This window comes from Tachysurus fulvidraco, chromosome 22, assembly GCF_022655615.1.
Source record: "Tachysurus fulvidraco isolate hzauxx_2018 chromosome 22, HZAU_PFXX_2.0, whole genome shotgun sequence".
In the NCBI taxonomy this organism is placed as follows: domain Eukaryota; kingdom Metazoa; phylum Chordata; class Actinopteri; order Siluriformes; family Bagridae; genus Tachysurus; species Tachysurus fulvidraco.
In genome coordinates, this window is record NC_062539.1 from 4,718,442 (window position 1) to 4,736,341 (window position 17,900).

Consider the following 17,900-nt stretch of genomic DNA (forward strand, 5'->3'; position numbering starts at 1 on the left):
CCGGTGTGTGTGAGTGTGTGTGTGAATGAGAGTGTGTGTGCCCTGTGATGGGTTGGCACTCCGTCCAGGGTGTATCCTGCCTTGATGCCCGATGACGCCTGAGATAGGCACAGGCTCCCCGTGACCCGAGTAGCTCGGATAAGTGGTAGAAAATGAATGAATGAATGAATGAATGAATTTTCACAAACTAGACAATATGTATTTTTTCTGTGTTGTATTTAACCCCCAGATATGAATTACAGATTTATATCTATTATAAATGATTCAGTGGATCTCAGTAGCTTTGATCTGTAGATTCTTTCTTAAAATAAAATGTTCCATAATTCACATAAAGACATTTTTTATCCTGTATTCACCCACGTGAAGGATCGTTTGTTGTTTTTATTGAGATGCTTTAACATGCTGCTTTGCTTTATTACATTTTTGTTCATGCATTTCATTGAGAACTGATTTCAACTTTTAACAAATACGTTTTTAAAACTCTTAAAGGCTGAATTTCACCAGACTTCTCATGTAAATCATTATAATGGTCAATTAATACAAACAACAAAGACTTTTTTCTTTACAGATTATTAGCGTCTCGACTGTGTGCTGTGCTGTGTGTGGCTGTAATTAATGATGCATCGATGACCCAAGTACATGTTGGGAAACAGGGACAGAAAAGGAGTAGTCATTCCACAGACCTGAAAACAAGGGGAGAAGTCAGAGAGAGAGAGGGGGGGGGTAGATAAATAGATAGATAGATAGATAGATAGATAGATAGATAGATAGATAGATAGATAGATAGATAGATAGATAGATCAGGGACAGGTCAGAGAGAGAGAGAGAGAGAGAGAGAGAGAGAGAGAGAGAGAGAGAGAGAGAGAGAAAGAGAGAGAGAGAGAGAGAGAGAGAGAGAGAGAGAGAGAGAGAGAGAGAGAGAGAGAGAGAGATCAGGGACAGAAAAGGAGCAGTCATTCCACAGACCTGAAAACAAGGGGAGAAGTCAGAGAGAGAGAAAGAGAGAGAGAGAGAGAGAGAGAGAGTGAGAGAGAGAGAGGCGGATAGATAGATAGATAGATAGATAGATAGATAGATAGATAGATAGATAGATAGATAGATAGATCAGGGACAGGTCAGAGAGAGAGAGAGAGAGAGAGAGAGAGAGAGAGAGAGAGAGAGAGAGAGAGAGAGAGTAAGAGAGTGATGGTGTTTAGATTTGATGTGCTCCAGAGTACTGTAGGGCAGTAAATCATTAAATCACACAGTACACATAAAGCTGCTGAAATGTTTTCATTTATACGTGAATAAGTAAAATCATTTTCAAAATTATTGCCACCCTTTCACAGAAGCTGCAAAAACATGGAATCATTTAAAAAATGTCATTAAAAAAAAAACCTTTACAGAAATGACTTGGTCTTGTTTCTTAAATCACAGTATAACCATTTTATAAGAACTTCGTTGTTAGTTTTCTTCACACATTAAAATAAATTCCCCCCCAAAAAAACTGTTTGAAATCGTCTCTTTATTTCCAAATAGTCTCCATAAAAGTAGCTGATGCTTGAACTTGTGTTTCATATGTTTCATAATGCAAGCAGTAAATCTGCTGATTTCTGCACTGAGATGGAGACTTGGAATGAAGTGTAATTACACCATAGATGTATTTAAGTACATGAATGTTTAGATCTCAGGTTTGCAGAACATTTAGAAGGTTTAAGTGTGTCTATAAGTCCGAACCATCGGTCTCTTTGATCAATGGCATGTAAAACATATGCATGTGGACCCAAGTCAGGCTGATCACGTGCTTCTGTAGGGATGAAGTGAAACAAACAAGTGAACTTTTATATACTTGTGCATTATGGTGTCAGATGAATGACTGCATTAATAAAGGAATGTTTGTAAAAAAACAAATGCAGAAGTAAAGTAAATGCATACAATACATGCATGAATGCAATGTTTAAAGTTACAGTAAGGCATCAAGTGACATCTAGTGGTGAGAGGAAGCATAACATTTCATATAGTTTTGTAAAATAAAAGACACAGCACTAAGAAGTGAGATATTAAAAAGCTTACCGAATTTAGAATATGAAAAATAGGTAGAAATATATGCTTGGTTACATTATGATAACATTTACAGGATGGGTGTCAACATCAAGCGGTTGGTCATTGTAAGGAGTCTCCAGTGTCAGAACTTTGTATGTTATTTATCTTAGATTAACAATATAACACGTAGAGTAGAATTTGTGCAGAAAATCAGCACATTTTATTATTGCATCCAGGTAATAATTATTTTTTATTGTTGCTGCGCGTCTCCGGTGAGACAGGGGGCGTTAAACAAAACTGCGCCATTGCTACAACACTTCATAGCAAAAAATCCGTATTTGTCACTGATGCCGTCATTTCTTTAACGTTTATCAGAAACTCACGACTGACCACAGTAGGATTGTTTGGATTTTAAAACCACCCGCTTCGCCTTGAAGCGATCTCTAAACATCCGAAATGTCAGCCAGCGCAGTTTATGTGTTAGATCTGAAAGGCAAGGTAAGATAACGGGAACCGTACGGATGCTAATACTACTGGCTAATGCTAACCCGAGTCTAATTCGTTTAGTCACCCGTTGCTGTCTGGCTGTTTCCACCTTTATTCATACACACCCCGCCTTCTTAAATACGATTGGCTTATACTTCGTTTCCATTCGCGATCGACAAATCAGATAGCCGTTTTAATAAACATGGTTACGACGACCGACGAATCCTAGCGACGGATAGAAGAAAACGGGTGGGAAAGACAAGAAACCGTATTGTGTTAAAAAAAAAGTCATTTTGAGACCTTAGACACTTTAATCTGGAATCGTTTAATCGTTACAGGTGTAAACGGGTTCCAATTAAAGTGGTTATTTATTTATTGAAGGATGTTGTACAGAAAATGCTTATTTATTTTGTTAAGCCGCTGCCAAGTCATCCTTCTGATGATAACAGTTAGCTCACAATGCTAACCTGCTGTTTATTTAAGTGTGTTAGATTTATATATATATAACTACTAAATATGACCCCCAACACACACACACACACACACACACACACACACACACACACACACACACACACACACACAAAAATAAAATTGTTTTTAATTTATTTTGTACGAGCTGTACGTTTAAATAAAATCCCATTTATTATTTTTAGGTTAAAACATTATGCATTTTCTGTACAACATCTTTACATTTAGTGAGTATTGTGTTTAAAATACAACACAGGGTTTGACTGGGTGAGAAGACTTGATGTGACTAAATTATTAATAACTAAATATACACGTAGACTTTTTATTATAGACATTAACACGTTTTAGGGGTTAAAATGACAGAAAGAAAGGCCTTGTGTTGTACTTCTGTAGGTCGGTCTGTAAGTAGTTCACTATTCAGACCGATATATCCGAATAAGAAGCACTTTTTTTTTTTTTTTGGTTGTAAACTTGTGTGATTTTATTTAGTGTAATGTAAAAGATTGTCTGGTCGAAGCAGTGTTTAGTGCAGAGTTACAGAAAAGCAGCTTCAAACTCTGAGGCTCAAGGGAGCAGAGAAGCTAAGCAGCTAATGAGGAGCTTGGAGACAGCTGAAAAAAAGTCCTAAAAGTTTCTTCTTCTTATTTTTTTAATTCACAAAGCATTATAAAAAGCAGCAAAACCTATTTTTTCCCCACAAGGTCGATTTAGAAAATACTCTGTTTTCACACCGAGCTGAAGTGGAGAATGTGTGTGTTTATTTAGATAAAATAGTAAAGAGCAGAAAAAAAAGGAAACGTGTTAAAGTTTCACTTCGTGATCTCTGTATATTACAAATCAGCTATAAACAGGGAGAAAATGTATTTAACCTGATTTATTTGTATGTAAATGAAGGATTTAAGATTCATCTTCATCTTCCCACTCGGTTAAGGAAAAAATTACATTTATCAAGAAAATGATGAAAGCTATTGAATATTTATTTAGGTTTTACTCCAATAGAGAATGTAGATTCTCTTACAAATAGAATTTGACAGACTTTAAATAATAAAGGTTACAGGTTTGGATTTATTTGATGAGTTCTAATATTCTAATCCTTAAATTATTGTGTGTCTGTCTGTCTGTGTGTCTGTCTCGCTACACGTGCGTGTGTCTGTCTGTCTGTGTGTCTGTCTCGCTACACGTGCGTGTGTCTGTCTGTCTGTGTGTCTGTCTCGCTACGCGTGCGTGTGTCTGTCTCGCTACGCGTGCGTGTGTCTGTCTCGCTACGCGTGCGTGTGTCTGTCTCGCTACGCGTGCGTGTGTCTGTCTCGCTACGCGTGCGTGTGTCTGTCTCGCTACGCGTGCGTGTGTCTGTCTCGCTACGCGTGCGTGTGTCTGTCTCGCTACGCGTGCGTGTGTCTGTCTCGCTACACGTGCGTGTGTCTGTCTGTCTGTGTGTCTGTCTCGCTACACGTGCGTGTGTCTGTCCATCTCTGTGTGTGTCCTTCTCTCTGTGTGTCTGTGTCTGTCTGTCTGTTTGCCTCTCTGTCTGTCTGTGTGTCTGTCTGTGTGTCTGTCTGTCTGTCTGTGCATGTGTCTGTCTGTATATGCTCATATGTGTCTGTCTGTCTGCGTGCATGTCTGCACGTGTTTGTGTGTGTTTGCTAGGTCCTAATTTGCCGTAACTACCGCGGCGATGTGGACATGTCTGAGATCGAACACTTCATGACTCTACTGATGGATAAGGAAGAGGAAGGCACTCTGTCTCCCATCCTGGCACATGGAGGTGTTCGCTTCATGTGGATCAAACACAACAATCTGTACCGTATCCTTCTCTCTCTCAGACTCATCTCTGTCTGTGTGCTAGACCTAGTTACAGGATAGCAGTGGATGCTGGTCCTGACTTCTACATCTGCCACATTATAAAATAAACTATCTACAGTGTGCAGTATAAATGTAGTAGGTTTTGAAAGTAAAGAGACTTTTAAAATTTTTTTTATAAGGATTGACATTATTAGGTTAATTAATTTATGGTATTTATTGTATTTGCTATAGAAGTGATTTTTAAAATTTTTCTTTTATCTCTAAAAACGTCTGGTTTTCGAACATCCACAAGACGAGTTAGTTCCTGTTCCTTCTTAAAGCTCGTAGTTGTAACTTCCCGTGTGTGTAAAACAATGTGTGCACCATTTTATGGCCTCGTAGTTTCCTTTAACTCTGCTGTCTAGTTGTTGCCACGTCTAAGAAAAATGCCTGCGTCTCTTTGGTTTTCTCGTTCCTGTATAAAATCGTGCAGGTTGGTGTGTTGTACAGAAGATACAGAAATGTTGTGTGGATACAATAACGTGTTTTGTGTAACCGTCGTTTTTCGGTGTCAGGTTTTCTCCGAGTATTTTAAGGAGCTGGAGGAGGAGAGCATCCGAGATAACTTTGTCATCATTTACGAGCTGCTGGACGAGCTCATGGATTTCGGCTATCCCCAGACGACAGACAGCAAAATCCTGCAGGAGTCAGTACCACCTCATACATCACACGCTGTTTATCCATCACTAATATCCGTTAATGCTTTACAGATGTTCTTATCGCAAAAACGCTCCAGAGTTGATTCCTGACCCTCTTTGGTGATTTTTTTTTTTTGACGTTGCAGTTATTTTAGTCTTCTTAATGTCTGTGTTTGTTCAGATACATCACCCAAGAGGGGCACAAGTTAGACACGGGAGCTCCTCGTCCACCCGCCACCGTCACCAACGCTGTGTCCTGGAGGTCAGAGGGCATCAAGTACAGGAAGAACGAGGTTTTCCTGGACGTCATCGAGTCCGTCAACCTTCTGGTAGACGCACCGTTTTTAGAACTTTTTCACACTGGATGTACTTTTGGAAACAAACACGCACATCCATCACAGCGAAGAGAACAGTGTGGTGTAAAAGAGCACAGTGTTCATTAGTGTTCATTAGTTAGTGGACATTCAGCTGGATTTCCCTGGTGTTGCCATGGAGGTTGTCATGAAATCCGAATCCTAGTGAGACACGTGTCCAGGAACGTCTCGTTCAAAATACCGAATTCGTACTTGGCGGTTAATACGATGCCGTCACACAGACAGAGTTATGACGCTTTATAGTGGCTTTGTTGGTCATGACTTGACTTAAATGATACAGGTTTATTTTGAATTAAAATTGAATCGAAATGTTCTTCAGAGAGATAAACGTCCTGCTCGTGTCTTCTCAGGTCAGCGCTAACGGAAACGTCCTCCGCAGCGAGATCGTGGGCTCCATTAAAATGCGAGTGTTTCTTTCAGGCATGCCCGAGCTGCGTCTGGGTCTCAACGACAAGGTCCTGTTCGAAAACACTGGACGTGAGTCTCGCTTTACTTTCTGGTTGCGAATGCCAAAAAAACCCCCACAAACAAACCTGTAGTTAAGGGACAAAGTCATTTTTTCTCAGTAGACGATGTGTATCTCTGTGTAAACGTCAGTAGGTAGACGACGTACAGCCTTCACTCATGTTTATTAAACATTCGGGTTGTTGATGACATGAAATATTTACACCTGTGTGTGAGTTTATTTATAGATGTCTGTTCAAACCCGGTGTGTATTTCAGATTCCTCGGTTATTACTGTATAGTCTGCGTTTGGTAAACGAAGACCTGCTTCTTCTTCTTCTTCTTTTGTCGTTCTCAGGAGGGAAGAGTAAGTCTGTAGAGTTGGAGGACGTGAAGTTTCACCAGTGTGTACGGCTCTCACGCTTTGAGAACGACCGCACCATCTCCTTTATCCCTCCAGACGGCGAGTTTGAGCTCATGTCCTACCGCCTTAACACACACGTGAGTGTACACACACACACACACACACACACACACACACCAATGTGACACTACCCCTTGACCTTATGATGTCCTCTGTGCTTTCCAGGTGAAGCCTCTGATCTGGATCGAGTCTGTGATTGAGAAACATTCCCACAGCAGAATCGAGTACATGATAAAGGTCAGAACTGATGGGTTTTTTTCTTTCCTCCCCTCACCTGAGAAGACGGACAGCTGTTGTCTGTCCTGTGCGTCTGGCTACGCTGTATAGACGCTGGTGTTTCCTCTGCTACGCCTAGGCTGTAGACTGCATCGTAATAAAGGGTTACACTCATCCCGTTAGACTTGGCAGGTCTCTGTAACCTGAGTTTTGTCAGTTTTAAGCCGTAGTGACACCAAATAATTTCCAGATGAAGTTTAGCATGTGAGGTTGAAACCTAATACCCAGAGGCTAATTTAGTGTTTCTTGTTTCAGGCCAAATCGCAATTTAAACGCCGCTCTACAGCCAATAACGTGGAGATCCATATCCCAGTGCCCACGGACGCAGACTCGCCCAAGTTTAAGACTACAGTGGGGAGTGTGAAGTGGGTCCCTGAGAACAGCGAGATCGTCTGGTCCATTAAATCTTTTCCTGTATGTACATGAGTCCCCTCTCTCTCTCTCTCTCTCTGTCTCTCTGTCTCTGTCTCTCCCTCTGTGTCTCTTTCTGTCTCTCTCTCTCTCTCTCTGTCTCTCTCTCTCTCTCTCTGTCTCTCTCTCTGTCTCTTTCTGTCTCTGTCTCTCTGTCTCTGTCTCTCTCTCTGTCTCTCTGTCTCTCTCTCTCTCTCTCTCTCTCTCTCTCTGTCTCTCCCTCTCTGTCTCTCTCTCTGTCTCTGTCTCTCTCTCTGTCTCTCTCTGTCTCTGTCTCTCTCTCTCTCTCTCTCTCTCTCTCTCTCTGTCTCTCTCTTTTTCTCTGTCTCGGTCTCTCTCTGTGTGTCTCTCCCTCTCTTTCTCTGTCTCTGTCTCTCTCTGTGTGTCTCTCCCTCTCTCTCTCTCTCTCTCTCTCTCTGTGTCTCTGTCTCTCTCTCTCTCTCTCTCTCTCTCTCTGTCTCTCTCTCTCTCTCTCTCTCTCTCTCTCTCTCTGTGTCTCTCTGTCTCTCTCTCTCTCTGTGTGTCTCTCTCTGTCTCTGTGTGTGTGTGTCTCTCTCTCTGTCTCTCTCTCTATCTCTCTCTCTCTCTCTCTCTCTCTCTCTCTCTCTCTCTCTCACACACACACACACAGAGGCAAGTGTACACATTATTCAGTGTTTCTCTTAAGATGTGATTAGACAGTGTGACAAGCAGTCTCTCCATTATTCAGTGTTTCTCTTAAGATGTGATTAGACAGTGTGACAAGCAGTCTCTCTCTCTCTCTCTCTCTCTCTCTCTCTCTCTCTCTCTCTCTCTCCCCGTCTCATAGGGAGGTAAGGAATATCTGATGAGGGCACACTTTGGCCTGCCCAGTGTGGAAGCTGAGGATAAAGAAGGAAAGCCACCGATTAGCGTTAAGTTCGAGATCCCCTACTTCACTACCTCTGGAATTCAGGTAGGAGAGACTTCAGGTTTTTTTTCTTGATCTTGCAAAATCATAATGAATAATTGCATTTTGACGCGATTTTTAAATTCCTCACAATTCTGGAAAGATTCCGTGTTAACAAACAAAATCCTAAATCCCAAATCTGCCAAATCCTTCATTTTCTCATTCCAAAAATATCAACCGATGTACGTTATTTGTTTAAACGTCATATGTAAGATGGTTAAAGCTGCAGGTAATTAGTTGGAAAACATTTAGTTAAAAGAAGTTTAACGTCGGCCGTAGAGACTGTGATTCTATTTAGTGACACAAGATGGCAGTCGAGTCGTTCTCTGTACTCCTGCCCTCTACACGACGTCACTTCTCAGCACCGCATCTCCTCCTTTCAGCCCAGAAAGCCAATAAAGTCTACAATCTATAACGATGCTTAAGAAGAGCCACAAATACAGAATTATTTACAGTATTTAAATGCGTCACCATGATATTTTATGTATGTCGATCCGTTCTGGCCGGTGAAACGTCCGACGGGAACAGTTTACACCGTCAGAGCCTGTAGATGGCAGAGAGAACCAGCTTCTGTGCTCAGAGACATCAGTGCTGGGCTTGATTAATCTCCACAGACTGGAATCTCCAGTAGGATCACACCGTAGGACCAGTTTGGACAAGTCAGGATTTATAATTGCCCTCACCGTCGTGAAATGAAATGAAAACCGTACTAAACGAAATGACGTGCAGACGGGAATAATTTGCCGTCAGAAAATTAAGTTATCTAAGTCTTTATAAGAAATAAAACACTTTGGGGAAATGCTGTTACGGGGAAATAATCATTTCCAATAGCGGAAATGTTTTCTTGTACGTCTGCTGAAGTTTTATTACTTAAAGCATGACGCGTCACAGGAAACCGCTTCAGAACATCATCTTCCATCCTGAGGATTTAACTGTGGTGGAAAACAGACTTTTGACACTGGAGACTCCTTCCTAAAACTCTAAATAAGCGTCTTCTCGCAGAACTCCTCAACCGTATCAACCATGATGTTTGGTCCGTTTTCTACGGAGCATCGATCACAGTGTAACTGGTTGCCATAGGAACAGCGACTGCTGTCTGAGCTCCAGTTATAGAAAATGAAATCAACATTCTGACCAATCAGGACCAAGCATTGAACAGTGCAGTGGTGCGAGTACGAGCGTGGCAGGTCTTACAGTGTAAAAACGTGTAGATTGTGATTTTAGTGCCCGTGACACCGGCTTTGTTTTTTTTTTTTTTGATCGATGAACTTCACTTTAAAGGCTTCTGTGTTCACATTCACATGCTCAAACATTTGAGTCACAAATCAGGGAGTGTTCGAGGCTTTGAGTCATTGTCTGTACATCTGTGTGCACCTAGTAGTTTTATGCAGATCACGTTAAGGTTTAGTTCCCATGCACTGGGACTCGCAGTGAAATTCGCCTTCAGGTCACCTGTTAACGTTCTAAGCAGATTAATAATAATAAGAAGAAGCCACTCTTAACTCTGTAAGTAATCTGCATTGAATTCTGAACAGAGAAGATTAGAAAACAGCGTAATTACCTGAGCCATCTGTTTACAATGTGACCCAGTCCACGACGCTGAGAGATCCTCGATTCCGATCGGTCAGGAGGTGTTGATTAGTTTTCCCTAATGGATCTATGATGATGGGGTTTATATCAGTGCCCTCCTACTTGTGTCACTCTCACAACTCGTTCAGCTACCGAACGCCTTCAGAACCCAAATGTACAATCGACGGTGATAATATTTATGGAAGTCTCCGGTGTTGGAGCTTTTTCCGATTCTTTTCTAAGCAAATGACGTCAAAACAGATGACCACCAGGGTCTCCTGACCACAAACATACTGTACTAGCTGAATGAATGCCAGATTAGGAGCTTTAAAGGTTTATATTTGAACCTTAAAGTGTCATTTCACACACCGAACACCGCTGCAGGGGTTTTAAGCTATCGTATGCTAATATGAGTACGTATACAGCCTGGTAACAAGTCAGTGATCAGTGGGAATAAAGTGTGTGTGTGTGTGTGTGTGTGTCTGAAAGTTTGGCTGAACTCTGGGTGCCCTGCTTTGCTCTGTAGAGTTCAGCGTGATGGTGTTAAAGGAGCCGTACAATCTGCTCCCGACGCTCCTCGGCTCCTCGGCCAATACGATTAGCGCTGATTTTATATGATTTTCAAAGGGAGTGAATGAATTGGGGAAGCAGAGGAGATTTCCTCTGTTTTGTGGATTAAGTTGTATTAAGCATCCCACACGGAACTCAAAGTCGCTAAACCTCTCGTTTAACTCGATTTCCCCCCCCTTCCTCGATGCGCAGGATTATGAGGAAAGAATCAGTCATTTCTCAAATCAAATTAAATAGTTAACTTATGTGAGATTTCCTCTTGCTAATTTCTCTCATTTTTATGTACGCCTGTTTTTTTTTTTTTTGTTTTTTTTTCCCCCATTACAGCCCCGAGGCAGCTTTTTGTTTTGATCAGATTTTCTCTGCAAGACAACCGACACTTACAAATGGATGTAAATGTACCAAATTTATTATTTTTTTCAGTCGAATACCATTTATTTGATCTCTGGGTATCAGCATCCATGCAATACCTTGTACCTGCTGTTTGCAGACACTGTGGGAAATCCTCAACGTGATCACTCTCGGATCTGAGAGAAGAATACCAATTTGAAACGATGCACAACGATGGGTAGCGAATGGGTGAAAGCGTACATGGGCAGACGCAGGCTTGGATAGAGGGATGGAAATCTGATAATTTGATAGAAATCTGTCCGGATGGAAATTCAGATGGAGGGATGGATGAACGTGTAGACATTTGGATGAGCAACTTTAGACAGAGGGATGAATGGAGACCCAGAAGGGTGAGGGTGGCTGAACGGACGCATTGATGGAAAGAACCCTGGGTGGACGGTTGGATAGATTGGTTTCTGATTTCTATCGACTCTGGACAGTCCATATAACATCTCATCTCAAATCTTACCAGAAACTAAGCTGGAATTAGAGAAAGATTTGATTCGGTCTTAAAGAAACCAATCACAGTCTTGTTCTATACCGTAGCTGCCTCGAAAGTGTACGTTGATGTGGAAATACTGAACGGAAACATCAAAAAACTGAACAAAATACAACACAAAGCTGCCATTTAACTTTGCTGATCCGACCTCTCCAACACCAGGACTAGACTCGCATATCCATTTCCTTCAGGAATCTTGCTAGTTAAGTATTAAAGTGTTTTCTCAGTTCAGAACTGGACCAATCCCAGTAACCAATCCCAGTATCGCTGTGATGTCTCTACTGAATCAGTGAGTCGCTCATTCCCATATTTAAGATCGTAAACACAGGCTTGGTAACTTCATACCAAACAAGAACCCTCAGCATGATCTGTATGGATTCGGATTCGTGGCATTTCATCATGACCACCCTCCTGCTGCCGGACTGGGAAAGGAGCCGTAGATTAGGATTTGTGTACGACTGCACGAGCCGCTTGAACTCCTGCCGTTCCAGACGTCTGCAGAGAGAACTTGCTGACTTGCCTCTGGAAGAAAACCTCAGGGATGCTTTGATAACCCTTACGCTCATATACACACTCACCCATTCCCTCTGTCTGTCTCTCTCCTGTGGTCAGCATGTCTGTCTGCTCCACTGGTGTCCTCGCGTGGCCTGTGAATGGAGACTCCCTCCTGCATGTCTTTGCCCCCTTCACAGCAGACAAGCTTTTATTTATTTTTTTCCAGTAATGTTTTGGAGGGATTTTCTTTTTCTCGAGTAAGGCTGGATTTAGCCCTGCTTCTCAGCAGCCTTGCAAGATCTGTGTTCAAGGCTTTATGGGTGGCATTTTAGAGAGTCCGTAATAACAGCACGAGGCGGCACCGCTCTCAAATTCACGATCCCACTTAAAGCAAGTGGCATAGTTTTCTTTTCTTTTTTTTCCCCTCATACTGAGCTACGATCACGATCAGTCTCGTCTCGAGGACAACGAGGCCAAAAAAAACTGGTTGCTCTCACACACTTACTGTAGATGTCACCCTTAACAGTTAATCAGTCTCGAAGGCAAGGGCCTGGCCCCGCGGAGCGGCCTGTAATTTCTGTGTAGTCGGCTATACACAATGATGCTTAAGTGTTGTCGTTTTTTTTATTTATTTATTTATTTTCTTAAGATTATATGTCTTAATTGTTTCGCTCACTGGTCTGGAATGAGCCTGTGGTGATGGTTCCACCACTGAAACACCAAGGCTTCTTGATTAGCATCTTCACATCCACACCTCTCGTTTTAGACTGAACCGAGATCAGCTGCTAGCTTGTGGAATTGACAATAAGGCATTTCCTCATCGCATGTAGCGTCCATGTTTTATTTATTATCTATTAGTTTTAGAGGTGTCCTCTCGGGTATAGCGACATCGGCCCGTTGCCCATTTCGATGTAAAAGCCCGGACAGAATGCTGACTCATCGAGAGAGCTCTCCAGCATGTGTGGAGATTTACAAGTGCAGGCTTTTGGGAGAAACAGTGACTAGACTGCATGTCTGTGAAAGCAGGAGTCTGTCTCCTGACAGCAAAGCATGCTCTGTAGGCCACAAGGTCTACTAGGCCACACCGCGTTAATGAAAGACCAGCGCACACCAGTAAACACACAGACGCCGCGAGCCAAAGTCGTCTTGGGCACCAAAAGCAGTGTCTACACTTGTCTTGTAAGGTGAATTTTGGTAAAGCGGGAACCGTGCACTCCATCTTCTGGAGCCGTTTTTGACATTATATTGCGCGGCTCAGCCTCGGCGCTGTAGTGACGCAGCACTTCATAAACTCTCTGACATGAAGCGAGCACTGCTTAACCACCACTTTGACATGCTCTGTGGCCCGAAAGGCCGTGAACACAAAGCCACATTTGGAGATCTCAAGTCGTGACCGTCTCGTCACCGTGCCAGAGTGTGTACGGGCCCGCCTGGGTCGGCCCAAAGGGAGGTTTTGATGAGTTTTAAATAGTGGACGCTGCACCCAGGGTGGCACTGCTGCACCCAGCTAAAGTCCACATGCATCGACTGAAATATGCACAGCAGCGACTCTGCGTTGGTGGGGTTCTCCACCAAGATTTCATTGGAAATAGCTCGAGAGGGCTGTTTTTAAACTCCTCCTTTCGCCTATATCGATGCAAACTCCGAATACACTTCTTGTAAAAAAGAATGCCCAGTTGCTATTTTGTCTACACACAGGCTATTTTGAAGCGTCTGTCCTTCGGGAATACGGTGCTAGAACAAGCCAGATGGCAGGGCTTTGAATTTTTCTACGCATATACTTTAAAAGAACACCCAGTTTACTAGATCACCTCCAAAATGTCTGAGCTGCTTTTGACCGGTGGCTTTTCAGCATGTTCTATATTGTTTTTCTTTCTTTTTTTTTTGTTTTTTTTCTTCCCTGTGCGATTGTGCAAAGTTTCAGTGATGCAACAGCTGACTGTCAAGGTCATGGAGCATGTCTCAATGTCTCTGCAGGCAAGAAATGGGCCATTTCCTCAATCTTACTTCTTCAGATGCTTCCTGTGTGCTGTTCAGACACTTTCTCAGGCTCCGGTGCCAGTATTGCGTTCCATCGATCTGACAGCACTGCCGAAATTTTTAATACGGTTAACCTTTCTATATGAACAGACTTGTACTGTGTGTACACATAAACAGATATAAAATAAATTAAATAAATAAATAAACTTGTTGAAATGTGAAGATGTCTAGTTTGCATTTTTTGGAAGGAGTCTCCAGTGTCAAAAGCCGTGTGTGTTTTCCAACGCAGGATGGAAAGATTTTGCGGTTTGTCAGTAACCTGCCAACGTCTTTTGCCTTCTATTTTCGCTATAACATTACGCCCCTTAATTTTCACAATAACACAGCAAGAGCTCAGACGTTAAGGTCGTAAACTGTCGACGTGAATGGTTCGGAGTTTCATTCCCAGTTCTCGATCTGTACTGAACTTGTTCTGATTCTTATACAGGTGCGTTACCTGAAGATCATCGAGAAGAGTGGCTACCAGGCTCTCCCGTGGGTACGATACATCACCCAGAACGGAGGTAAGCACCATCACTCATATATTATTATTATTATAATAAATACAATAAACCTGCTATGTGTTGATGGGATCAGGTTAAAAACAACACCACAAAGCTTAGTTATAACCACAATAACCATACACGGCACTGTATGCTAAAAGTACAGTGTCTGTGGTAAAACCATGCTTACGCCACACACACACACAAATGTTCTCACGTACTCTTTCTGGCACTATATTTGTCATTGTTTTGCAGAGTTTCACAGGTATTGGGCAACAATTAGGCAATTCAGTAAAAGTCAGAGAAAGAGTTGTGTGTAAAGATGCAGTGGTTTCTGTGAAAAGAGGATGTGCCACATGAGGGTAGAACTTGGCTCGCTGCAGAGGTGCTGTGCTGAGTCAATAGTAAGATGGAGAAAGACTAGACATTCTGTACTTTCTCTACTTTTAAATGTAACGCGTTCTGATGAACCGATACGAATTTAAGGTATCGAGTCTTAATCTGTGCGATCGTGAGCAGTCTGGGGTTTTATTTTTCTCTGAGTGTCGCTGTAACGTCACACGGACCTAATCTCACACACATCGAATAACACTGTGGTTACACACAGTAGTGATGACACAATCTCAAGAAAAAGATAAGCTTTTGGTACGATTTCTTCGATGATACACTGATTAAAAAGAAATTCTTCTTCTTCTTCTTCGTCTTTTTTTTTTTTTGTTTAATCACAAACGAATACATCAGTATGTTGCATGTAAAACACTCTTCAGGAGGCTGAAAACACTTAAGCGCTTTAAACCCTTTGTGTGAAGGTTGATGTGATGTGTATGCAGCGTAGAGCAGATATCACCTGTTTCTCTCATCTCTCGTCTCATATCCTGAATTTAAGCCGCTATCATCAAGTTATGTCGCGTCTCCAAACCCTGTCTAATTCAGCATTGTGCTCTCGGCAGGCCGGGTGGAAAGCTCAGCTGCCACAATTAACTTTTTCCTTTGGACCACTCCCCACCCCCAATTTCCTGCCGTTTGGAACCGTTTAATTAAGTGTGCCTCATTTCCTTGTTTCTTTGCAGACTATCAGCTCCGGACTCAGTAGTAGAACTTCACTCGTCTCCTGCCGTGTGAGCCATGTGGACTCGGATCTCTCTTTGTGTCTGTATCTCTCTCTCTCTCTCTCTCTCTCTCTCTCTCTCTCTCTCTCTCTCTCTCTCTCACACTCTCTCTCTTTTTCACTGTATCTCTCTCACTCACTCTCTCTCTCTCTCTCTCTCTCTTTCTCTCACTGTTTCTCTCTCACTCTCTCTCTTTCTCTCTCTGTTTCTCTCTCTCACTCTCTCTCTCTCTCTCTCTCCATTCTGTCTGCAAAGTTTGAGACGACTCAAACTGGTTTCCTGATCGTCTCTACAAACACTGCTCAGCCAACACACCGATTCATTTGAAGCTCTTTCAAATGACTCTTTTGAATCAACCTTCCTGATTCATACACAAATCAATTAGCTAATTTACAGATTTACGTATAAAGTGGCGAGCTGACCCGAGGCGTCTCTCAGCCACACGGGTCTCTCAGGCCTGCTATGACGCAGGTCGTGTTTGTTAGGTTTTTTTTTGTTTGTTTGTTTGTTTGTTTTTTTGCGGACCATCAGTGTCTCTTTCTGTATGTTTGTGTCCAGACATGTTCTTTCTGTTCACGGTCGATGGCAGGAGAGCCGTTTTACTTGTAACCAGCTTCAAACAATCCTCAGTAGTATTTCAGTGTAATATTAGGTTGTGTGTGTTTACGGGAGTGTTTACAGTGCACATGTAGTTTGGACTATTTACTAATAGAGGTGGATAAATCATGCTATTTATTAGCTAGATCATCAGGCAAGGAAAAGGCAAGTATGTTTCAGGGCTCTGTAAGGACCAGTGATGTAGAATAGGATGTATAGAAGTGTGTATATTTGTGACACACGAGTGCAGATCTTGTAGAATATCATCATGTTATCCAGCCTTTAAATGTTCCTGGAAATCCGCTTGTCCTTCCTGCCTGGCTAGCGATTTGTCCACCTCCGATTAAACACATGTCAGAAATGTTTTGTGTTACTGATGCTTAACATTTAAACACAGAGTCATGTTAAAGTCTGCTCCGGTTTCAACAGTTACATCAGTCATCAAACTCACAGGTCAATCAATTCCTCTGCTATTCTCTCGACCTTCTCTGACTGTGTACACTGTACTGTGTTTATTAGTTGTTTTGTTTGTTTTTCAGTATTAGCAGTAGAGCTCAAGATGTTGGTCTCTAAACGATATCACGGTCATGTTTACCACAAAACGTATATGAATGATGATGATGAAGATGATACCATTGTTCACCAAAACGGTGCTCGCTGCCATTTGCAACATTTCCAATTCCTTTTACTAACATTGTGCCATTTTAGGATGTGTGATTAATAGAAACCCCTCGACACTCTGTTTGAGCTAAGCAGCATATGATGTGTGTATATGTGTTTCTCTGTTGTGCTGCTTATATATCTGACCCGATCGGAAATTTAAAAAAAAAACTATTGTAATCGCTCTCAAGACGATGCATGCCCTGTACGGTCGGAGGCGGGGCGAGGCACATGCACGCGTTCTCCTGAACGTTACACGAATCCCTTCTCAGAAAATAAAACAAAAAGGAAGTTCCTCTTTTCTCAACATTTTGTGTGTACTTGTCTTCTTTTAACCTCCTTTTGGTATTTATTAATAAAGTGCTGTGTGTAGGCTTCTGGAAACAGACCACACCCTCCATTTCTGCTCTTTTAAACGGGCAGTTTTGTTCTTCTCCAAATTGTGGGTGGAGCCTATTTAAGGACCAGAATCCGAATTTTATGAATATGTTCAACATTTACTAACTGCACCTTTAATACAGTACATACATAAAACTGATACAAAGACTGAAGTATGTACGTTTAGATGCATAATCATGTCAGACTTTGTTAATGTCTGACTTCATCTCATCAGCCCTGTGATGTCACTTCCTGTTCAGACAACTCCAGCTTGTGAATCGGACGCTGGTCATCCACTCCGATCCAGTACATCCTCTCATGTAAGGCAGATTGTTCACACACGGCTGGACACACACTCAGACCTGCGCTGAGGTCATTGTTCTCACGGAGGCCATGAAGTCATCGTGCAAGGTGTCGAGCCTTTTCAGTGTGTGAGACAATCGCTTCTCAGAGCTCCTGATGTCATTATTTTCTGCCCTTTGTATTTCGAGTACTATTTTTATATCTACATTCTTTACCTTTTTCTTCATGTCTGTCCTTTTCTGTTAGACGATGGAGATAATCATCTAGACATTCAGCGTCTGTCTCGTCTTAACTCCTACGCTTTAAAGTCAATCACGTACGTCTCTGAACGATTGCTTCTTTTTTTTTTCCTTCTTTCCCCCCGAGATGCCCTTCGTTCTTACGTGGGAGGCAGTTTGCACTTCTGAGGTATGCAGAGATGATTGGATTTCTGCTAATACACAACCAAGGCACTTGATCAGTGTAGAATTGTTTTTCCAGGGAAATGTTTCTT

General features: G+C 42.1%; 1 protein-coding gene across 1 annotated transcript; it reads left to right on the forward strand.

Annotated features, from left to right (window-relative positions):
* Window positions 1–2,320: 2,320 nt before the first annotated feature.
* On the forward strand, window positions 2,321–17,033 carry ap1m1 (adaptor related protein complex 1 subunit mu 1). Its single transcript, XM_027150848.2, has 12 exons — window positions 2,321–2,520; window positions 4,627–4,783; window positions 5,187–5,254; window positions 5,337–5,467; window positions 5,641–5,788; window positions 6,184–6,310; window positions 6,635–6,777; window positions 6,866–6,937; window positions 7,232–7,390; window positions 8,196–8,321; window positions 14,306–14,381; window positions 15,431–17,033. Exons 1-12 carry the CDS (start codon window positions 2,479–2,481, stop codon window positions 15,451–15,453), a joined length of 1,272 nt encoding a protein of 423 aa, XP_027006649.1. The 5' UTR covers window positions 2,321–2,478; the 3' UTR covers window positions 15,454–17,033.
* Window positions 17,034–17,900: the final 867 nt, after the last annotated feature.